The sequence below is a fragment of the Anser brachyrhynchus genome, assembly GCF_964034855.1.
Source record: "Anser brachyrhynchus genome assembly, chromosome: 10".
NCBI classification, from domain to species: domain Eukaryota; kingdom Metazoa; phylum Chordata; class Aves; order Anseriformes; family Anatidae; genus Anser; species Anser brachyrhynchus.
The window spans coordinates 13,468,720-13,492,688 of record NC_137705.1 but is presented as its reverse complement, the minus strand read 5'-3'; the positions used below and the strand labels follow the sequence as shown (position 1 = coordinate 13,492,688).

The 23,969-nt window shown below is 37.2% G+C and overlaps 1 protein-coding gene and 1 long non-coding RNA gene across 23 annotated transcripts in view; one reads left to right on the top strand and one right to left on the bottom strand.

Annotated features, from left to right (window-relative positions):
* DOCK3 (dedicator of cytokinesis 3) overlaps positions 1 to 23,969 on the top strand; it is a 223,989-nt gene that overhangs the window by 158,548 nt on the left and 41,472 nt on the right. For 17 of the 22 annotated variants that reach the window (XM_080606288.1, XM_080606295.1, XM_080606284.1 and 14 more), the window contains 11 exons: positions 4,117 to 4,287; positions 8,101 to 8,293; positions 9,587 to 9,714; positions 10,679 to 10,825; positions 12,858 to 12,956; positions 15,136 to 15,230; positions 16,811 to 16,886; positions 17,900 to 18,000; positions 18,453 to 18,511; positions 20,415 to 20,563; positions 23,217 to 23,302. In XM_080606288.1, the coding sequence (XP_080462414.1) occupies positions 4,117 to 4,287; positions 8,101 to 8,293; positions 9,587 to 9,714; positions 10,679 to 10,825; positions 12,858 to 12,956; positions 15,136 to 15,230; positions 16,811 to 16,886; positions 17,900 to 18,000; positions 18,453 to 18,511; positions 20,415 to 20,563; positions 23,217 to 23,302 (1,304 nt within the window). The remainder of the gene's footprint in view (positions 1 to 4,116; positions 4,288 to 8,100; positions 8,294 to 9,586; positions 9,715 to 10,678; positions 10,826 to 12,857; positions 12,957 to 15,135; positions 15,231 to 16,810; positions 16,887 to 17,899; positions 18,001 to 18,452; positions 18,512 to 20,414; positions 20,564 to 23,216; positions 23,303 to 23,969) is intronic. The other 5 variants (XM_080606289.1, XM_080606297.1, XM_080606299.1 and 2 more) reach the window with 3 other exon arrangements.
* The window catches only part of LOC308200478, a 49,344-nt gene continuing 45,945 nt past the window's right edge, over positions 20,571 to 23,969 (bottom strand). Inside the window, exon 3 of the long non-coding RNA XR_013955622.1 lies at positions 20,571 to 23,256. This is a non-coding gene — a long non-coding RNA (uncharacterized lncRNA). The remainder of the gene's footprint in view (positions 23,257 to 23,969) is intronic.

Below are 23,969 nucleotides of genomic sequence, written 5' to 3'. Positions count from 1 at the left end.
CCAGGAGGTGCTCTTTCAACATCAGACATCTTCTGGTAGTATAATCACAGCTGGTCTTTGCCTAAATTGAGGAACCCACTAAAAAAGCAAGACTTCTTTTTTTTTTTTCCTCAGGAAGTCCCATTAGTGTTCTGGAGCTGAAACATACCATTGTTGTTTGGCTTTAAATGAATTAGTGATAAGAAAAAGGTCTGTCTTTGGAAAAGACTGAAGCAATGTTATACTTCCCAGGTGATTTCTTGAAAACACGTATTTTCTGAGCCATACTAGCCAGGGAGATGAGAGAGATGAAATTATATTCTCAGCCTGCCTTTTGAGACTGGGGACTCCTCCAAATTGTTTTCTTCACCCTGAATTTCAAAAAGAAATGCCAGTCTGTTGCTTTTAAGACCAATCTGTCTCCGGACTTATTCTTAATTCCCTCATTCAGAAATAATTATCTCATTGGTGATTTACATTTTCTACAGTCTCTTTTTCTAAGAATACTAAAAATTGCTGAGGTAACTATAATTGTTATAAATATATATAAACCCTGATCAGTCCGTTTGTGGGACTTGTTCCTTCTTTTATTGTTGATACCTTAAACTTTGCCTTAGGTCTCTTATCTGCTCTCACAAGACTCAAATTGGTACCTTCACTTGAATCTCTACACTTTTTTTTTTTATCTCACTAATGCAGAGTACCAGCTTCTTGCACTTGAAGCAAGTATGCTGTTCTCTGGTGGCAGAAAACATTGCCAGTAGCAGGAAGGAGTTTGCTAGCTGCTCTTGAATGGTGAAGTAGATGGTCGTATAGACTACTGCCTGTATTTTATTATGGTGCAGAAGCAGCTTGCAAACATCCTCTTGTTTACTCATAAAAAGGATGTTCTTGTGTTCATGTTTTTCTCACAAGCTCCACTGAGATTGCTTAAAGGCCAACAAAACCAAAACTTCAGCTGATATTCTAGTTTCTCACTGGGATTTTGCCTGGATGTTGGTGTCTTGTTTGGGGTTGTCCTTTGAGACTTTTGTCTACATATTTATTTCCTTGTATTTTTATGAAGGTGTTTTTTGAAGATTACTTTTATTCACTTTGGTTAGCATGGTGAAAGAGCTTCAGACTTCCAGAACTAATAATCCTCTTTATATATACTGTGCATATGATAAGGTTACCTGTTCTACGTAACTCCAGTTTATTTTCTGAAGTAACTTAGGTTTCTTGAGTCAGGAAATTAAACTACGCTTTTTCCTAAAGCAGATCTGTACAAGATTGATTCATCTGTTCATACTCTGAACATCAAATACAGTTTTTTCTTTTTCCTTTTGTTCAAATTGAACAGACACTTCATATCTATAGATGAGTCCAGGTGTGCAACTGTACTGTCCCCAAGACTGTCCACTGGATGTATGAATATGCTGCGGTAAAACCATCAAATATTGTCTGAGTGTAGTTCCTGAAGGCTCAAGTGATACTTGTGGTGTCTCTAAAGAATATATTTATCCACTAGACCTGCAGAAATTTATCCATTGTTTCACCTGTGTCATCCTAGAACCTTCTAACTGATGCTGCATTTGTCAGAGTGGTCTTCGGTTTTAGTTGTCCTGGGACATTGCAGCCGAGCACCAGGTAATCTGTGCAAGTTGAGCTGTGCTGCTCCTGTATTCACAGAGTGAACATGCACATGGACAGTCACTCAGAAGAAAGGAAGGTTACTCCTTAGTAAGTGGAAGGTCTTTGAGATGTGTTAGCTATAAGCACATTTCTTTCTCCATTTCTTTTCTCTCCTGGAGTATCACTGGTAAAAGTTAGAGATTATTTGGTTGAGTTTAAGTGAGGTTATGATGCTATTTGTCTATTTCAGTTATTCTTGAGTCCTCAGGCTGCTGGTCACAAGTGATTGATGTGTGTTTACCTGTTGTGTGACTGCATTTTTTAAGAAAGTTATTTTAATTTATTACTGATCTTCCTTTAGCATCTCCGTTTTTATATCATCCTGATTTAATAGAGGGCTTGTTTCTTTTCAGTGCACTTCTACATCTTTAAGGGTCTATATGTGTCATGTCTGTGATTTTGTTAGTAGTAAGATGCAAAGTTATTCCATGTGCTGGTTTGTGCTAACAGAGCTTGGTTTGTGTTTTTATCATCTCAGCCACGTGTCTGTGAACACAGTGAACTCTTCAGTTTATTGTCTTTCATTCTAGGCAGCAGTTTGGTGTCTGTGCTAAGGACATAGTGTTGCTGAAAGCCTGTCATTCCGCTTCCAACAGAGAATTACAGATTCTCAGACATAAATCCTCTGATTCACTGTAAAACATAATCTTCATGTTAAAGCCATGAGATTTCATGTAAGAGTTTGGGTTGCCTATATCAAGCTGGTAAAACTTGACAGCGCTTGACTTGCTGTATTTGACATTAGCAGCAGAGGTGCTTACCTTAAAGAGTGGGCTGTTGTGAACCAACTGACCTTTGTCTGGCAACTATCCAGAAATACAAGGTGCTATTACCCAGTAAAGTCGTTTGGTGTAAAGAAGCTAAACAGGAAGATGTTTTACTAGAGAAGGATAACAGTGTACTGCCAGGTTACCAAGGTTGCTGTCATTCAAAAAAAAAAAAAAAAGCTGTAATTATCAGTGGGATTTTGAAATCTGTGATGGGTTCACAAGGAATTTCAACATTAACGTTCTCTGTCCTTAAATCTGTAGCATTGTAAAGCTTAGAACATAACAGTGCATATTTGTACGTTATAGTGTGGTGGTTCAAAGAGAACTATTGTATGGATGCAAAAATTAAATGAGGGCAAACTTTGTTGTTAGAATTAGTTTCAGCTTTGAACAAAAATGCAGACAAGAATACTTTTTAGTCAATGCAGTGTAATAGTACTAATGTTTCTGCATAAACTCTGATTACTGGAACTCCAGCCTGTTTGTTTCCTGTGCTATCATCCTAAGCACGTGATATCATAAGGATGTCAGCCTATATATCATGTCTTAATGGTATATTACATTGAGCACTAAGGAAAGGAGTGAAGTCTAACTGTCACTGATGTTTAATACATTTCAGTGTTGACACTTGTGTGCACCAAATGATGAAAAAGGCATTCTTCCTGTGTGGAATATTAAATCTGCCATCATAGCATCTCTGAGGACTTTTGATAGATTGGCAAGCTTGTTAAAGGCTGCATCGAAAAAGATCTCTTTCTTACTTGACGTGGCTGCCAAATAAATGGAGTACTAAATAATGCCAGTTAAAAAATTTTAGTTGAAGATGTTTAGGTTGTGAATTCAGACTTAATCGAGACATGTCATAGAGCAAATTTCTTTCTACTACAGATGCACTTTGCCAGCCCTTTAGACTGCAGTGTCTGTCACATGTATAACAGTGTTAAATGCCATCTTCTGTGCAGATGATTCTCCCTCTACTGTGTGCTCTCCAAGTTTCATGTGTGACGATAAAAGAAAGACTCCTTAACTTATTCCAGCTGCAATTAAAAGGATACACACTTACTGTAGCACAACTGCTGCTTGTTATTTTTGTGGGCTGCCAGAGGACTTCACAAGTCACCCTTGTCTTTTATTTCTGCATCTATATTTACTTCTATTTGTACTGTAGCTGCCAGAAATAAAGGCAGACCTTGCTGTTGGGTTAATACTGAAAAGTACATACTTCTTTTTCCAGGTAACACTTCTTCCATTTCACTGACAGTCCACTTACCTTAATCCAGATTAGCAAACTCAAGTAATTAAAGGTAAAATTTGAAAGAAAACAGGCAAATAGGTTCTTCAGACACAGTTGTCATGCCACATCATGAGAAAACTATAAATCTCGTATCTTTACCAAGATTTTTCTCAGATTATGTAAATTGAATATATCTACTTGAATTAAATACATACTTGTTCTTTTTTGCTAGTGGAACACACCAGTAGCAAAGGTTATAGGTTGGGAAGGAATGCTTGCCTATGAGTAGCTCTTCCTTAACTGAATTATGTAACTTACAAAACCTGTTTTTCTTTCTCTTTTCTAAAGCTGAAGAATTTTGTTATTAATTATGCACCTAAAATCTTTCCTGGTTCTCTTTAAAGTTCCTTTATTTTTCTTTCTCTCTATCTTAATTTCCTTCCTTTCCTGCTCCCTAAGGCCTTGGAATATCTTTTCAAGTTCATTGTCCAATCTCGGATCCTTTACTCCAGAGCTACTTGCGGAATGGAGGAGGAACAGTTCCGCACCAGCATCCAAGAGCTTTTCCAGTCCATCAGATTTGTGCTCAGCTTGGACAGCAGGAGCTCTGAGACTCTCATCTTCACACAGGTTTGCTATTTTCTGTACTTTAACTGGCAAACCAGAAGACAGCTACTTTCTGCACAGGTAGTATATGGGCATGTACCAGTTAAGTGCAGGTTAGTAGTGTTTTCTTCCTTTAACAAGCTGATGATATTGAAAAACAACATAGTCAGTCTTATAAGAGAGCACCACTTCAGATCCAGGTGAACCGAACTGTGGGGTCTCAAGAGAAAAATGAGTAGTCACACAGGAATACAGTTTCTGCTCCTCACAAAAGTAAACTGTATTGCCAAGTCTCTTGTATGTCTTAGAGTTATCCTAAAGAAATTTTAAATCTTTAATTGTAGTAGGTCAAGTCAGTAATCAAGGTTGTAGAGACATCGCTGTAGAGAAGTTCAGCTGATGTGCTCACAATCAGAAAAACTTAATTCCAGCAGTCTAAAATTAGTTAGAATGATATGCAGTCTGACTGCAAGCATATTGTGATACCTATGCTCACATCTAATACGTTATTTTGAATATGGCCCAGATGCCTTCACTGAGACATCATGTGCCCTTCAGGTACTACTCAAAGTGAGTAAGAATGTTGCAGTGTTTTGATTCATATTTGAGAGATCACTGTACTAAATTACATACTCCTGTGTTCAAAATTTTTAATAGTAATATCAAATATTATGTGTATGCCTCAGCTCAGAGAATCTCAAAGATGGACCACGTAGAACATCCTGGTAATATGAAGGTTATTTGTAATTACTAATTTACTATTTACAGACGTTTTGAACACCTACTGTAATTTGACAAAGCAGCAGTTACTGTGAATGTCACAACAAAACAGAACAACTCCAGGGGTTAGGGAAGCTGCCAGCAGTGTGATCTCTTTCTTAAGAAGGTGCTCTGAAAGATTTGAGAAGAGCTTCTCTAATCTTTTATTTAATCACCCATTAGTTGGTATAATAAAATGACAAAAACATGAGAAGTCAGAGCACAGATTCTTTCAGGCAAAGTGACAGTGAGTGGGAACAGCATTTTGTGAATGCAGGATGTTTAGGGTTTGTTTGGTTTTTATTTCTGGTGATCACCGGCACAGAGAGAGACTAGATTTGAGGAAGGGGTTATTTTCCCTTTTTCTGTCTTTTTTTTTCTTTCACTGTGGTCTTTCTTGCTATCTTTGCTCTAGACTTGTAATTTGGGAAGCCTGTCCTTGTTTAACCTTTGAAAAGTTTACTGTTTTGTTTCCCCCGTGCCACTATCTTGCCCCTTGATCCCAATTGCCCCATAGGCCTCTCAGCCTGGAGGTCAGGTGAGCGGAGCTGGGACATGTGCCCCACAAAAATGTGGTGGTACTTCAAGGCCGTCATTTAATTCTGTAAGTAAAGATCCCCAAAACTGCACAAGTATTTCATCATGGATGTTCCCAGTGAATCCTTTTCCCCTACCCCAATCCATTTTTTCCTCCATATAAACTGGAATTTAATGTTTAAGTGGCTGGTACTTTAAAACTAGGAAATGTGGAATGTTTCTGTCATTAATGGAACAATTTAGGGCATCAGCACTTTGAAAATAGAGTACTGATTACATAAATCAAATTGTTCAGGCAGACCAAGGAAATTGTGTACTAGTTCCAGAAAGCTGGACAACTCTTAAATATCTACAGAAATGCTTGAGGCCTTAGTAAACATAATTTTCTTCACACTTGTCCTCTTATCCAGGCTATTAAAAAGATCTTGGTACAGTTCTTTTCAGCAATGAGATGAAAACTGTTTATGTCCTTACTTCCAGGCAATTAGTTTGACAAGAGTAATGCTCCAGAATATTTTCGGGTGTTGTACAGAAAAGGACCTTTCAAGGAACTGATAAAACAATATAACTGTGCCTCAAGATGGCTCCAGAGCTTCCTGAAAAGTTCCCATGCATATCCTTAGATTGCTACTGGATGTCCTAAATCACCATAGAAATCCTCCTGCCTCATAGTAATAGAAATAAGTTTAGGAAAACTGTGAGGATTTGTTGGGCCAGTATTGTAATTTCACTTGCATTATCTCAAAGATAAAGATGATGAATGGATTTGCAGCTGTTATAGCCTTCCCATAGTACCATGAACTATTTAAATGATTCATATTTGTTTATTTTGTTAGTACATTGTATGTATGTAGCAACAAATAGGTGACAACACCCAGGAGGCTATGTGGGTTTTTGTGTAATCTGAATTGATTGTAACAAGACAAGATGTTGAGAGAGATAACAAGCACGAAGAAGAAAGAGGTAAATTTATATTCAGAATAATTTAATGAGCTCTTCAGTGTTTGCTAAGTTAGTTATAAAAATAACTTATATTTTGCTGAAAGACTATTAAATAGATACCACAGTTGTTTGAAGGAAAAGATACTTAGAGGAAAGACTTGGCAAAGAAGGAAGCCGTATATTGTATGGGATTAGGAGAGGCATTCCAAGTGTTACAACCAGAATGGGAAATGTACAGTAATGTTTATGGAGTGAGAAAACAAATCTGTTCTGCAAGATCACTTTTTCCTCACAGAAGTAAAATGGTAGGTCTTGGGTAGGGCTAAGCTAAACAGAAATCTGCAACCAAGTTGACTAAATGTGAACTTCTACAGGAAGGCAGTGTGGTTTGTATGGACAGCTTCAGACAAGTGAGGGGAAAACGGTGAGAAGCGTGCCCAGTGGTGACACTGTGGATGAGATAGGTGAAAGTAAGAAAGCTGAATCAAAATGCTCTGTTTAGGAGGAATTTTTTTACAGAGAGGGTGATCAAGCACTGGAATGGGCTGCACAGGGCAGTGGTGGAGTCCCCATCCCTGGAGGTATTTAGGAGGCATGTAGACATGGCACTAAGGGACATGGTTTAGTGATGGGACTCAGTAGGTCAGGTTGATGGTTGGACTTGGTGATCTTGAAGGTCTTCTCCAACCTAGATAATTCTATGATTTTGTAAAAAACAGTATAACAGTTCAAGAAAGCAACCATCAGGGAGTTTAAGTAGTTGTAAGGAAGGAGATAGGGATAGAGCTTGGGTAGGATGTAAAGGAAGAGAAGGATTTTAAAGCTTTGGAGGTGAGTGGCAGTTGTTAGGTATGACACCAAGTCCGTGGAACTTGAGAGTAGGAGATGCATGGAATTTTATAGTTATGAAGAAATTAACTGAAGTGTGAAACAAAAGATGAAGGGTTTGATTTGTGTTGTGGTGATATTGTTTCTGCACTCCAGCTTACTGGATGGCTCCAGGTTACTGGAAATATCCACTATTGCAAGAGTCACGTGCACACTTACTTGCATGATGTGATGCTTCTTTCACATGAAATTGCACCCTATCCCTGTTGCAGAGTGAATGTAATATCACATGACAATTATGCTATGGTTAAGGGTCTGTCAACATGTTATTGGGAATATTTTTTAGAGTTCTCTCTTATGCAGTTCCTCAGTACAAAAAAATCAGTACTGAATTCTATTATCAGAAGCCATTTTTACAGTTATTGAAAAAAGTAAATTGATGCAAACGGGCTATTTTCTGTCCTTCTGTACCTTATTTTTTCTGTTTTATAAACCATGTCCTAAAATACAGCCTTTTGCAGGTCTACAGAAACTGTGCTCAACTTACCATATATATGACTTAGTATTGCAACAATGCTTGATTTTTGTATGCATCTTGTGATTTGGTCTCTACAAACTTTAGGTATTGCAAAACATTAATGCTAGCCATAGTGCACTATGTAGGAGCTTTTTCCAGACCCTTAATTCAGTTTTACTGTTGTTTCTATTTCACTGCCTTTAGTTGCAGTTACAGAATTCAAAGTTTTCACATTCTTCATTTGGTTTTTACAGGCTGCTTTGCTGAACTCCTTCCCTGCTATCTTTGATGAGCTGTTGCAGATGTTCACTGTGCAGGAAGTAGCAGAGTTTGTGAGGGGTACTCTGGGCAGCATGCCCAGTACAGTGCACATTGGGCAATCAATGGATGTTGTTAAGCTACAATCCATTGCGCGCACTGTTGACAGCCGCCTGTTCTCTTTCTCAGGTAAGACTGTGGTATGAGTCTAAGTTTTGCTGTTAACTAAGAATAAGAACACATTACATTTATTTTGCAGTTGCTTTATTGCAAGCTTAAATAAATAATCTTGGTAATTATCTATCTAGGTGGCATTGTTGTTACAACACACACACAGTGAATATATGTAAGTTTCCCTGTGTTAGAAAATGTTAATAAATTCATCATGGATAAATTGTAGCTACTAAAGGCTGATAAAATTATGTTAACAAATCAAGGCAATTATTAAAACTGCCAAATCTCACTTGATACTTTATACTACTTCTCTATTGCTTATTACTGTAGTTTCAAAGACATGGATAGGAGGATTAACCTACTTTCCAGCAAGCTTATTGTCTGAGAAAGAAACAGGGAGACAATTGCATCAGAAACTCAACACATTTGTTTAAAAAAACTGTATTTAATCTTTACATGACAATACTTGTATAGCTCCACATATTAGTAATTGTTTAAGATGCATTGAATGAATAAGGGTTAAAGACAGAGTCTTTCATATGTAAAGGTCCAAACAAAAGAAGTTATGAAGATAATAGAGGAAGGTAAAAAGTACCATAGGGTTTATCTTCCCTGTAGTGAGGAACAGAAGTTAGTGCACTCTGTACTGAATTCCCAGGTCAACAATCTCTCACATGTTATTTGCCCCTAGGAAAATGAATCTAGTTGCCAAGGTCGTCTTTTGCCTGCCAACCCTGCCTACTCTTCTGGCTGTGTAATTAAAAGCAGATATATTCTTTTTCTTGTCTCCTGTATGGTGATGACTTGTTTTCCTTCCATCTCTCCTATCAGTCAGCTTCCTGACGTCCCACTCTTTTTCCTCCTTTTTTCCTGTTTTGGCTACTGTCTTCTGGAGCTGCTCCCTGCTCTTCCTCCTTTAATAAGGTTAAGGTTTGTAAGCCAGCTAAATAAGAAGAATTAGCCAGTTTCCAAGAGGCATATATTGGAGGAGCCCTATTAGCTGTGACAACAGAGCTGAAAATGAAATCAACATCAGCAAGTATCAGTTCACAACTGTTATTTCCAAGCTGAATCAATATTGAAAACATCATGTATACTTCATTTATGAACTTCTGAAACTAGATGTACTGTTAATTCATTATGTATAGTTCTTGGAAGTGTGTTGTACTGCGATAGTAGAATTTGCACCAATTAATCAAATATGCTGTTTATCAATAGGCTAATTTGGATACCAAAAGGCTGCTGATGGGGATGGTTGAAATTCAAGTTTCTTTCAGAAGAACTGTGATATTATTTTCCTTCTTTCAGAGTCCCGGCGTATCCTGCTACCTGTGGTTCTTCACCACATTCACCTTCACCTACGACAGCAGAAGGAGCTACTCATCTGCTCTGGGATTCTTAGTAGTATTTTCTCCATAATCAAGACCAGCTCTTTGGTAATCTGCTGCTTCACTTCTTAATTCCATCACTGACTCAGTAAAATGATGGCTGAGGGACTTCTATAGGTTAATACAGGTTTTTCAAAGATCCTTTTAAAAATGAAATTCTGCTAATTTTCTGTCAGCAGGAGAACATCTGAAATGAGGGTCTGCTTTTGTATGTGTGACTCAGAGCATTCTGGTTACACAGTGTTCTTGCTGTTAGGAGGGGAAAAAGGATATGCATATACCAGGTTTGACACTGTTTAATTTTCTTCATCCAAGCCCAGAACTTAGATGTCAATGGAGCTCAGAACCCTACACAGCTCTAGGACTGGTAGTTCTGCAAGAGACAGTAACTAGCACTTTATGATTCATGTTAAATGAGTACTCTGAAATTATCCAATCAATGAAATCACACATACAAATTAGAAATTGCTGCTGAGTTTAAATACCCAGCTTTGATGATCATAAAACTCTGATCCAAATGGTAACTTGATCATTTAAAACGATGCTCACAAACAGGGTGGTGAAGTTTCCCCACCTGACTCTAAAGGAGGAAGCTCATAATGCTAACTATAAATCATACCAATGAGCTTTCTCAATAACAAATTAAGGCTTTGTGTGAAGGGAATGAAATGAAAGGTACCATGGTAATAAGCTAAATTAATGCTGCCATAGAGTAAAGGCTATTGAACATATTTTGATCCCATTTTATTCTAGAGTGTATGCAGGCCTTTGATTATAGTTTTACCTTACGGCTGAGACCCTGAATGTTTCTATCAGAGAGGGAGGAGGTAACACACACTGGCATCATAACAGTATCTGGTATCCGTGATGAATTTGATTGTACTTCTTTGAACCTCCATTATAGAGGCTTCTACCAAAATGAGTGATTGTGGTATGGCTGACTGAACAGAATTCTCTGCCAATGCCATTTTCTCCAGTTTCTAACTGTCTGTTTGCTCACCACTTACTGTAGGAGGGAGATGTCGTGGAGGAGGTTGAGATGATGGTGGAAAGCCTCCTGGATGTGCTTTTACAAACTCTGCTTACAATCATGAGTAAATCGCAGTCTCAGGAGGCGGTAAGAGGGCAGCGTTGCCCGCAGTGCACAGCAGAAATCACTGTTAGTAACTAACAATCAGTTTCTATTTCCTGCTTCTTTAACCTTTGGTTCAGTCCCTCACCACCACCTGCACCTCATTATCATCTCTCCTGCATGAATGCCCAGGGCTTTGTCTCTTTTCCTTAATAAGCCACAGATCCATTCCTTCCTCTGTGTGGTAGTGAGGTCTGCAGGAAACAGTAGGGCTAAAAGAAGCTTTTGTGGATTTCCAGGTTATTCTCTTGTTTTCCTTCGCAGCCGTGATTAAGAATTAGTGTTTAGAACTTGAGACATGCTAACTGGGTAGCTGCCTAGGGCTTCACCCCTAAATAGGAACTGCCAAGGGCAATATGAGCATCAGGCTCTGATTCCAATGTCTGAGAACACAATTTCCAATGGACAAGTCCCTTAACACCCTGGAGATCTTCTGTTCAGGTTCACTGATTATTTCATGCAAATGAAACACAACGTGCTTTTGAAAAAGAAATTAGCAGAACCTAAGTCAAGTGAGCTGTTGAGCTTGGTGGGAGAAGAGGGAAAAGCCACCATTTCGTCTAGGCTGACAGCTTAAGCCTATGGGAAGAAATTTTTTCCTTAGTGCAACAAGAGAAAAGGAACAGAATTACTGATCTGCTTTCATCTTCTGTATTCATTACCCTTTCTATACTATCCTATTCTGGTCTATTTTTGCTTAGGAGAGTCTCTAATGCAGCTTTTGCACTATGTATTATGTTACAGTGTTGTCCAGGACATCCTTTTTTTTATAGACTTGCCTTTTTTTTTTTTTTATCAAAAGGCTGAAACCTCAGAGATGCTGGGGGGATAAGTGTACACTAAGGTACACTTTTCACATAAATGAAAAGATGGTATCTTTCTATGTTAGCTCAAAGGAACTAATAAATGGTAGAATCCTAATAAAGAACAAGGCATTTCATAGTTCTTAAAATGTCCAGTAACATCTCAGCTTCCTTTTACTTCTGCCATTTGACTTACCATTATTTATCACATGCAACCTCACATACAAGAGCACACTATTTTTCCCAATGAAGTTCATCCCTATGAAGTTTATTGGAACAACATATGTCAAAGCTTCTGGGTTGGTGCTTGAGCCAATTTTAAAAAATAAAAATGGAAGGGAAAGTCACAGTTATAAAAACCCCTCATAATCTGTTCCTGAATGTGTATTTTACAGCACAGTGATGTGTGTGATCTTCTTAGATACTGATTAGAAAGTAGTTTGTATGTTTTGCAAAAGATTGGCAGACAAAAGACATACTCCTTACCTTCTTGCCACCGCCATGCTTATTATCTTGGACAAATTGCTTAACTTCTCTGTGCTTTACTTTCAGATATGTAGAGTGGGGGAGCCCATCTTTGGAAAACATTTTGGGATACTGTGGTAACTGGTTAGGGTGCATATTCTTTGCAGGCCAGAAATGTAATTGTAGCTCATGTAGGCTTACCCAAGCTATATTCAGAGTATCTTAATGAAATACTGTTAATATTGTAGCTATGACGGCATGTAATTTGGTGAACGCTAATCAGCCAAATATTTACAAGATTCCAGACACCTTTCGTAGCCCATACTGATCCCATGCTGTTATCGCTATACTGTTTTCAGTATATCAGCCAATTAGTTTAAAATATTCCTGGTATGTCTGCATGAGCAGCAGTCCCACCTTTGTTAGCATAGTATATTGAGTATAAAGTAACTGAGAAGGTGACTGTCAAAAATCGCATGCTTGGAGGGAGATTCGTTAATGTCTGTAATAGTAATTACAAAGTATTTTTGTTTAGACTACAACACTTGCTAAGTCTTTTAAAAATGGCATCTGTGGGAGAGCCTGTAAAAGGTGTATTCCTGTATATTAACAGTAATTCAAGAACTGTTAACTGTTAATGCAGTATTTTTAATTTCTGTGCATGTCAGCTTTCCTCTCATAGGCATTGGGGCCATTTCAGACCCCTCCCTTTATACCTTACCCTAGGTTGAGTTTTATATTTATGAAATTTCAGATTGTCTGAACTAAATAATTTCTTATCTTGTCAACAGGGAGAATATGTGTCCTGTCTTTTATCTTTGCTCCGTCAGATGTCAGACACTCATTTCCAGCACTTACTGGACAACTTCCAAAGCAAGGATGAACTAAAGGTACAACAGAACATCTTGTGTGTAGGGTCCTTCATTCCAAATGAGAGAGAAGAGGGGAATCCCTCCAGCATTACTTGCTCTGCTAATTGTTCCCATTCATTGGCACTCTACTTTTATAGACCTTTCTTTCCTTCTTATGGTAATAGATGCTACATTATAAAAGCATTTAATAATTGACACTGAACTATCTTGATAAACAAGAGCAAATAAAAACCAAAGATGGGTATTATCAGCCATAGAAGCTTATCATTGTTGTGCAATATAGAACATAGAGGAGCAAGTTTTTTAATCCCATGAATGTAGTCAGTTGTACTATAATATATTACCAGATGTGAAATACACGTTAATGGTTGCTTACAAAGAGTGTTGAAATTCATTTTATGCCAGAGGAGTGTTTCAAGCCTTTTTTGGGATACAAATATCTCTAGCAGATGAAATCTTTCTTGGGTAAGCAGTAATCTTACTAATTCTCTTGCCGAACCCTCCTAAATTTGCAAACGTTAACTTGAATTATGGCTATCCGTGAACAGACGATGGCTGGTAAGGGACCAACAGACCTCTCTGTTGGCTTTTTTTTTTGTCACTGTCATTTTGAAATGGCACATCTCAAAACAGCAGAAACTGATTTTTTATCTCAGCTTTCATAAGAAAGAGGAGTATCTCAGACAACAGTCTATTAAAGATGCAAAATAATTTTGTAAATAAAGACAAGATTTTATGTAACATGCTTTTGATTAGTATGACACTTGATAAAATAGGGACAATGAGAAGAGTGTAACATGGCAGGAACTTAAGTTGCCTTAACAAATGAGACGGAGAAGTCTGAATAGGCATTTGGCTTCTAGGTGTTTCATGCATGAGCAGGGAGGCTGAATAAATTGGGGAAGTAAATTTGGGATGATGGAATTCTCACCTGTAGGTTGCAGGGTTCAGTGCATCTCAGATTGATAGTTACTTGAGATTAATACCTTTCAGACAGTAGCTTCTAGGAAAATGATTTGGTTTGGAACTCATTTTGGAACTCATGATTTGGAACTCATATTCATTCTCAATAAATATTTTTAAAAGCTATCTAAACTATAGTTTGTATTTCATAACAGTGAAGAATGTGTTGTTAAAGTAAAATTTATCTATATGCTCATAAGAATGAATACAGTTGTATCTCTGACAATCTAAGGATGTGTTCAGCAGTATGACAGAAGCTGAAGATATTATCCCCAACGTTTTTCCAACTATCGGTCTATCAGTTGATCTAATAAAATACATTACCTATTCCTTTAAATATTGCTGTAATAATATTTCCAGTACCTTTTCTTGAATAGGAAAGCACTATGTTCGCTTACCTATATTACATTTAGGCCAAAATGAGGCCAAAAGTCAAGGAGCTTCTGATCCTTTACTCTTGGCTAAGTTACACCAAGATACTTATTTTCCCCCCAGCCCATCAGAATTAAGGCACAAAGGTAGAACAGTTTTGAATAAATCTAGTACTACAACTTTCTATGCTGTCTTAATTTTGTGTAGAAGAAAAGTGAAACAACAAATCATAATTTGCAATGCTGACTAGTCAACTTTCATCCTCACTGTTCCTCATAGATGTAGAGGTGCAGGTAGTCAAAAATCAGAAATGTTTTCAGGTTTGGGAAATTTTTGGAAAGCAAATGTTCAGTGGAATGTGTTTGAGAGAGCTTTTCTGCTGTCTGTCAGAAATGAGGTTTTATGTTGCTATTTTAAAAAGGACACGTAGGAGTTCTACCGAGTTTGTGTGTGTGCTTTTTGTCAAATTTGTGACATAAGTGCAAAGAAATTTGGACAGATGCTGTCATTATTTGAATGCATAAACCAAATAAATAGCTGTGATTCCAACCTGTTTGAAAATAGCTGCAAATTGACACCGGAACTCTGGATGGGAAGTCATATACATTATGCACATAAGGAAGTTTTTCATCTCACTGTAGAAGATTTAAAAGACAGCTACAACCCCGTCAGTACATATTAGATGCAAACAAAATTGAATATCCAAGTATTTGTTGTTATCATATTTTCAGATGAATGTCCTGGTGACACAAAGCTCAAGGGGAGCGCACTCTTAGCTTAAGACGTGCTTGTAATCAGGAACACAAATTAATCTTCAGCTGCTAATGCTTTTTTTCTTTTCTTTTTTTTTTCCTTGCAATAGGAGTTCCTCCTGAAGATTTTTTGTGTATTTCGGAACCTGATGAAAATGAGTGTCTTTCCTCGAGACTGGATGGTGATGAGGTTGCTCACCAGCAAGTAAGTAGAGAAGCAGGTATAAACTTTTAACATTCTATATCCAATTTTTTCTCCTCAGCTGGACACTTAAACCTGTGCTGCAGTGTTTGATCTGACTGAAATTTGGTGATCAAGGCAGGAACTCTGCAGTACTCATCCTAATTCTTCATTTGTTTTAACAATCCATATCAAATTTGGATTTCTGTTACCATTCTGTTTCTTATACTCTACCAGTATGCACAGGTGTCAGGAATTATAAGTCTAACCTCAAAGTTGAAGTAGCTGCACTGAGGGTAAGAGTGGCACAGCAGATCTCATAACACATGGCAGGGAGCAGGTACCCACAATAAGTTGCTATTAAGTCAGGCTTCTCGTCTCCCTTTCTCCGTAAATGACTACTTTAAATGTCTGTCTTTTCCCATAAACAACACTCCTTAACCTACAGAGAAGAACGACTCAAAGTTAGAAAAGGAGGGTCAGACCCCAGCAAGCTTACCAAATACATTACAAATAGTTATTTCTCAATAATGTTGTCATTGGCCATTTTAATGCTTAATTTTATCTAATTTTGTTTCTGTTAAGTACTACACTGTTTGGAGTGGTAGCAGCATGATGAACAAATGGTGGCTTGAATTATTTACTAGTTTCTTGTTTCATTAGATAAACTAGCTATAGAATTAGCACTGGCTGAGAACTGGAAGGGTTCCCATTACAGGAAGACAGGCTGGCCAGCTGCTGAGCTGTATGCTCTGCGTGTTCACAGAGTTAATGAGAAGTCAAGGAAGTGGATTTCAGTATTTCAAGCTCTCAAATTAAATGAAGTTCTGTAAGAAAATAAGAATCTACATAAAAGAGTAGTTACCTCAGATGCTCTAAGTTACCTAGTTCCCTTTGGTACTATTTTGTTATAAACTCTTAGGCTAAGATACATATATTTAGCAGTGTTACTGAAAGTATTGCTTGCATGTGAATGAGAGAGATGCTGGATTTTTTAATGCTATTGTAGCCTTATCCTACATGCTATTTATTAATTCCTGAATTTATCACATGGCTTGATTGCTTTTCCTTGAAGTGTATTTAGCCACCTTCAAAAAGGGGGTGAAGGGAGCCTGGGGGGGCGGGGAGAATTGGAAAAATACTCACAAATATATTGAGTTGAAGCATGTGCCAGATAAAGGACTATAATATAGCCAAGAATTAAAACAGTTCAAGCTTTTTGAGTTGCTCCTCTTTGGAAAAAATATTTCTGTTAAAGTAGGAGAAAGATGGGTGTATTCTTTCATTTCACTGTAGGTAATATAGCTCAGCCATACAAAATAGATGTCATTTGTATAAACGATACATACAAAATAGAATTATAAAAGCTTCTATATAAATCCCCCAAATTACAATAATGATAAAGATTCTTAATTTTATATTACTTAATACAAGCTGTTGATTGAAACACAGAGAATAAGTGACTTCTATGCAAATCTAGCAGTAAAAACGAAGAATGCCTGTCTCTGTATGTATAGTAAAATCTGCACCACAAACCACTGTGATATGATTTATACTCCAGATTCAAATATTTTCTCTTTTCTTTTTTTCTTTTTTGACTGCAGTATCATAGTTACAACAGTTCAGTACCTGTCTTCCGCACTGCACAAGAATTTCACAGAAACAGACTTCGATTTTAAAGTAAGGATTGATACTGAGAAAATATTACAACGTGTTTAAACTAGTAGTACCACAGGCACAAGAGCTATATTAACGATTATACTTGCAGCATTCGATTATCTATGAGGAAAGATGTTGTAACCGATGAACGAGAGGAATTTGAATCTGCTGTGGATTGAGGGAAGTAGAACAGAATGCTCAAACCTAGTAAATGGAGGCCTTTGTAAAGGAAACAAATGCCTACATAAGCAGTGGAGGTAATGAAGCCTGTTGTCAGGCCTAATAAAATACGAACTCAAACAGTGCTTTTCCTGAAGTCAGGGTGTTCATAATCTTCCTCTCCCAGAGGCCTCTCTCTTTGGTTGTTGACTTAAAACTTGGAGGAACACAGTATCTTAGAGTGTTTTCCCTATGTCTGATGTGCTTGAAAGCGGTCACAAGCTCAGTGTTCCTAAGGAAAAGCAGCCAGATGTGTACCTTTCTTTGCACATGCGCACACACAGCCTTAATGCATAAGCCTCATTTCTTTCAAAAAACAGACTAAATTATAAAGCTCTCGTTCATAATATAATGTAATCTCTGTTTTGTGTTTTGGTTTTTTGTTGTTGTTGTTGTTTTGTTGTTGTTGTTTTGAGGGATAAAATCTGTTTAGCCTAGAAAAAGAGAATAATTTAAACTTTTGTGAAGTAGCCAAGTTTAGTCATTTTTAAACTTCGGTGCTAAGAGTAAAGCTTAGTGACATTGAATCACAGAATTGAAGGGGTTGGAAGGGACCTCAGAAGATCATCGGGTCCAACCCACCTGCCAAAGCAGGTTCCTTAGATTGCCTTCTTTAATATCTTTTCCTATCAGTTTTTAACCCTTGGTGTCCTTAAGAGTTTAGTATCTCGAGTCAGGAGGCATATTGATTGTTACATCTTTATTACAAAAAGGAAAGTCTGATTCTACATACAAAGGAACATATGTCCTCCTACACTCGTTTAAAACTTACTCATTGGAGTGTAATGTTATAAAACTTCCTTTCTGTGTTACAGGTGTGGAACTCCTATTTCAGCCTGGCAGTGTTGTTCATAAACCAGCCAAGTCTGCAACTAGAAAACGCCACACCAGCTAAGAGAAAGAAGATTCTAGATAAGTAAGAAGACTTTTTGTTGGCTTCCCAGTCTTTTCTGCCACCTGAAAAAATGAGGCTTCTTTTTCTATCATAAGTCCCTGTGATTTATGATGGAACTTGGGATGTAGAAGTGCTTGGGAAATAAATAAATCTCCTAATACAGTGCTCAGTGATAATTTTTTTCATATTCTTATGTTGATTTAAATGTGAATTCAATGGAACAGGCTTCCTGGAGAGGTAGTTGATTCCGTCTGTCTGTAAGTGTTGGAGGCGTTTGAATAATGCCCTTAACAATACGCTATAACTGTTGGTTAGCCCTGAAGTGGTCAGGCAGTTCGACTTGCTGATCCATGTAGCTCCCTTCCTTCTATTCCAATTCTATTCTTATTCTATTTTATTCCTTATTTTTTTAAACGTCACCGCCTTTGCTGGTTTTTTTTCCATTAGGCAGTTGTCTATCTCGTCTCTTACAGATATGGTGATATGAGAGTGATGATGGCATATGAGCTCTTCAGCATGTGGCAGAACCTGGGTATGACTCTTCCTTTTCTGTCTTAACAACCAAAGCCAAAGTAACCCCAGATTTCAGTTAGATTTTTTTAATTTATTTTAGTATCATGTATTACTTTACATTTCTCTTAGTTGGAAAACAAGGAAGCACTTCTCTTCTCCTACCAAAAATATTCTGTGGCATCATAGTCTCTACTTCATTTGAAGTAATGTGTTCCTACCAATCTGAATGCTTTCTTCTCAAATGTGACAGTGGTAAAGCTTCTTTTTTGTCTTCTTCAGGCATTTAGTATGCATATAGTAACAAATTCTACACTACTGCTTAAAAATACCCAAAACAGAACATAGAATTTCAACTTCTATAATTTATGTGACCTTTTCTTATATATTTTGATAAAGAAACTAAGCATATTACACAATGGGGAATCTTGCTACAAGTCTCAAAAGGTAAATGGAGAATTTTCACCTAGGACTTGTGCTTTGAGAAGTGTTCTGCAGCAGTCTTGGGTTTAGGTAGTTCAGGATTTTATTAATAAAACAGCCAAATAACTTCTGTACTAGATGAGAGCAAATCCAGCTAGGCCAGTATCCTGTCTCGGTCAGGGATCAAAAATGAATACCTATGGAAACATTTGAGGACAAAGGAAGCATATAGTATTCTAGAGGAAAATTAAAAAAAATGTTTATAGCAATCACAGATTATGCAAGGTTCTGAGAACAGTTAAATCATTAAAAGAGCAAAGGAATGATGCAAATGAAATTGAGTAACTTGATAATGTGGCTGCAAGCAAGTAATATATTCAAAAAGCCAAATACAAACATTTTATATGTAGAAACGTATGTAGGACTGCTATTCGAGAAAAGAAACTACAAATGTATCGTGCTGATAATCAGCTGAATGGGAACTACCTGTAAAATGCCATGAGTAAAAACAGTAACATGATCTTTGAGAAAATGTATAAGAATCTTAAGTAAGAGAAGGAGGACCATATTACTGCTGCAGTTTTTTCATAGGTGCACTTGATTTTAGAACAGTTAGTCTGGCCCTGCAGCTTATAAAAACCAAAGAGAAGTTCAACAGAGTTCAGAAGACAATTAGGAAGATGGCTACAGAAGTAAAAAAGAAAAAAACCTTAATCAAAAAGACTAAATAAGCCTGAGCTGTCTTGCACAGCTAAGAAGGTACAGGCAGACTCGATCACAGTCTTGAAGTATCTGTGTGGGGAATAGAAAGCTCTCTAATATAACAGAAATCAAATAACTGGAAAAATATATTAGAAAACTTTAAATATGAAGAAAGAAGTCTATTATATACATATATAGATAAAAGTATTTATCACTGAGCCTTGTTCCGAATATGGCTATTCCGATTTATTCTCTGCAGCTGCAAAGTAAGCAGGCCACAGAAGAGGTTGTTAGTAAATGCCTTGAGTTGCTGTTGCTGAGAATCAATGCTATTTTGTCCTAAGTCAAGGTGAGCAATGAAATTGTGACTTCTATAGCACTGAGGACAAAGAGCTCTCTAGTTATTTAAAATCTAGGTATGTTCTACTAAACATAGTTGTTCTCACCAACCCTTTCCAATACTTTCTTTCATAAATTAAAAGTATCTGTCCTCTTTTCCCCCTGGTTAGTGTGTTTTAGTTTGTTTGTCTTTAATGGTTTGAATTCCATTACAAATGAAATGCAATGACAGTTTTTGCTGAAGGCTTTGGCATTGAAATTAAAAATGCAGACTGCAGGAAATGGTGTAAAGCAAGGTGTTGTTTCAGTCCTTTTAGGAAAAGAATGTACTTGCTTTCTTCATGTTCATGCCTATTACTTTGCATTGGGCCTATTATTGTCATTATTGCAGAGGCTCCCTTCCTTCTCAGTGACAAATAACAAATGCTTTTATTTAATCACAATTGCTTTGTGTTGTACAGGTGAACATAAGATTCACTTTATTCCGGGAATGATTGGCCCCTTTCTTGGTGTTACGCTTGTTCCACAACCAGAAGTCCGAAATATCATGATCCCTATCTTCCATGACATGATGGACTGGGAGCAGAGAAAGAATGGCAACTTCAAACAGGTGAAGTAGCTTCCCAGGCATCTTCAGTGTTCTTTTTCTTGCTCTGTCTGTCTTGCAATACCCAGCTGGAAGCAAGGAGTTTGTATCTGTTGAACCATTTTTTCTAATGGTGAGGAAGATGTCATGCAGATGTATAAAACCAGAAAATTTGAAGCATCGTTCACAAAAGATTACAGGACTCCCGGGATTATTTAGGCAGTGCGCTTTAGAGCTGGCTACATTTCCTGTGAAAATATAGAATAGAAATGTGCTCGTCACATCAGAGATGAGAAAGAGAAAATAATTTCTTTGGTCCTGGGCTCTCACTGCTCTCATTGGTTTCCATGTAGATCATTAGTCAGTCACTAAGTGGGTAAGACTGGGAACCAAAAATGGAGACTTCAAGATTTAGCCAATATTTGTGAAAATAGTGGTCTTTGCTTCTCTGGCAAATTTCTAGCCAGAAGGCAGTATTGTATAACTAAATAATTATGCCATGCTTTGAAACAGGCTTTGTGACTTGCATATTCTTGGAGAAATTGCAGCATCTTTCCTGAATGCTTATGTCCAACAACAGTTTCATAGTTCCCACCTGCCGTGAGCTATGATTGCAGAACAGGCAGAGGAGTCCTCATTTTGTTGCTCAGTCATGGTCAGAGAATTGCTTGAATTTTCCACCGCATAAAACAGATCCTAAAAGTTCAAAGTAGTAATAACGAAGTGTAGGTTTGGAATGGATCCTTAGAGGACATTGCTTCATTGTCATTGTGTTTGGGACAATAGTGAGGGCAAGTATCTACAGATAGGTACGCTGAAGGAGGCAATGCTAGTGTACAGTTAAACAACACAAACCGTTTCCAGAAATACTTAATGATTGGACCTTTTGTTTAAATTACCATAATTCACGTGATTATTAACCACATTAAATGTCAGTTCTAATCATTCCAGGAGAATAACAGACCTTTCCCATAACCTGATATATCAAAGGCTGTGTGGAAGAGTATTACCAAGGGCTTATGGTTTCTTTCCTCCTTGCTTCAACTCCTTTGACTGCTATTATTATTATTACTACTACTACTATTACTATTATTATGGTGGCATTTGATCACGGTACTCTTTTTGCTTTAGGTGCTATATTAGCATAACAATAGAACAGTTTCTGCTCTGGCATTTACAGTTAGAAGTACCTACAGTCATCTTCTAGTTTCTGGATCTATTTATACTTTCTACATGACAGATGAACTTCTCATAATCATCATATAATTTTTATACTTGTTCATATGTTGTAAGCTTCAGCCATAAAAATCTTTCTTAATTTACCCATGGAGCTAATTCTCACACTGAAGCATGTATCGTAATTTTGTAAGACTAAAAATAGAAGGTTCATCTAGATCAGTGAGAACGAAATGTATAGTTAAATAGTACAAGATGCATTAAACCTTACTAGCATAAGCAGCTGGAACCAAGAAGTTAATTTTTTGTCCAGTGTAATGTTAGACAGCTGGACAGATGCTTTGCAGAATTCTGTCAAATTGTTGTAGCTTACAGACTGAGAGATGGGTTTGGTTTTTTTAGTTTTGAATTCTGTTGTCTTTTTGAATACTAAATTTGTTGTTAGAAAATACAAAAATCCTGGAAATTCACTTTCATGCTTTTTTTTTTTTTCCAGTAGCTTGTTTTAACATGGTAATTTTTCAGCAATACTAGAGAACAATGCAGTCTGATTCATGGACTAAATCAAGTCTCCCTTTAATGATTTCACTAGCAAGAGTGCCAATTCCATTTGTGTGTCACTGGGTGATTTACTCTTCCTTCTCATCTTTACTTACTTTGCAGTTTGGCAGCTGAAAAACTGAGAAACTCAAACTATGCTAATCTTTGAATAAAAACAAGTGATAATTCTACAAGCCATTTCAACCTTTAGAAACCTGTATTCATTAGTGTTGAAGTATGTTTTTTACAAGACTTTGAAGAGCACACAATTTTTTTCTTTAATATTGGATACAATGATTTCTGCACTTGAACCAATTTTATTGGAATATCTGATCTCAAACTTGACAATAGGACGTATTAGACAAGGGGAGAAATGAATGCATATTCATGACCTTTCTAAGGGAAGGGCAACATAATGATACTGTTCTGTTCCTTTATATAAGTGTGAAAAGAAAATGCATCATATAAGCATAGAGAAGCTTGATAAAAGAGTTTAATGAACAAATTACATTCCAATGCAATTATGTCTGGATGGTTGGAAATCAGTTAGGTACCAGCAGAACCATCACAGCAGGCTAGTGGTGATCATGCCATAAACTGGCTTCTCTGCATGGATATTCAATTTATGGTACAGGATATATTTTTCACAGAAAGTGTGTTCAGAGTGATTTATTTGTTGAGAGAATAAATATCAAAAATTGCTGTGAAGAATCAACATTATCTCCCCTGGGATGTTCGTTTAGACTCTGATAAGCAAATGGATAATTTAATTTTAGCCCTGCTATTTCATTGAAAAAAATAAGAAAAGTGTTTCCATTTAACTGAGATACAGAGAAATAAATCACTCACACAAAGAAGGTGGGGCAGCCTGCAGGACAATATTCTTTCAGTCCTCCTTGTGTTTGGTACTCTTGTCTTCTGCATGAACAGCTAATTTGTAACCAGTCACTTCTTCATCCAGGTGGAAGCTGAGTTGATTGATAAGCTGGACAGCCTGGTATCTGAAGGAAAAGGTGATGAGAACTACAGAGAACTCTTCAGCCTACTGTAAGCTATGCTCATTTCTGCTTGCTCTGCATTCTGTGGGGTCACTAAAGGAGTCTAAGTAGTGACCTGTGCTGCAGTAGCAGCTTCAGGGCTGATCTTCAAAGAAAGCAGTAGAAGGTTTTCTGGCAGGTTTTCATGACATGGCTGTCAGGAAAACAGAAATGTGTCACTCTAATTCTGAAAAGAATATAAAAATTTAATTTTTCCTTGTTTTTGTTCTGTGAAATCTAATATAAGGCTGCATAGGTAAGTCATTAACGTCCTCCTATAAAAAATTGATCTGCTAAAGGAACCGGTGCCTTTCTTTTTTTTTTTACCTTAGCAATATGCGAAATCAGGGCCTTGGGATGGTTTAGAGAAAGTCTAGCGAGTCAGGCCTTGTTAGAGCAAGAGGTTTTCCTCAGCGTTTTCCTTTGCTGCTTACAATTTTTGAAGGTCATTGAGTTGATTCAACAGTTGTAAGTTTATTCCTCCAGAGTCTGTCATGACAGTGTTTCCACTCCCTTTCACACCAAATACGCAGTACTCATAAGGATAAACTTAAGAGTGGAAACAGTCTAGGAGATTCCTAGAGTGTTATGAGGATAAATACTTGAGAAATAAATACATGAGGCACACTAGTACCACTGCAGTGGGGACCAGAAAAGTACTTAAGTCCTTGCCATTG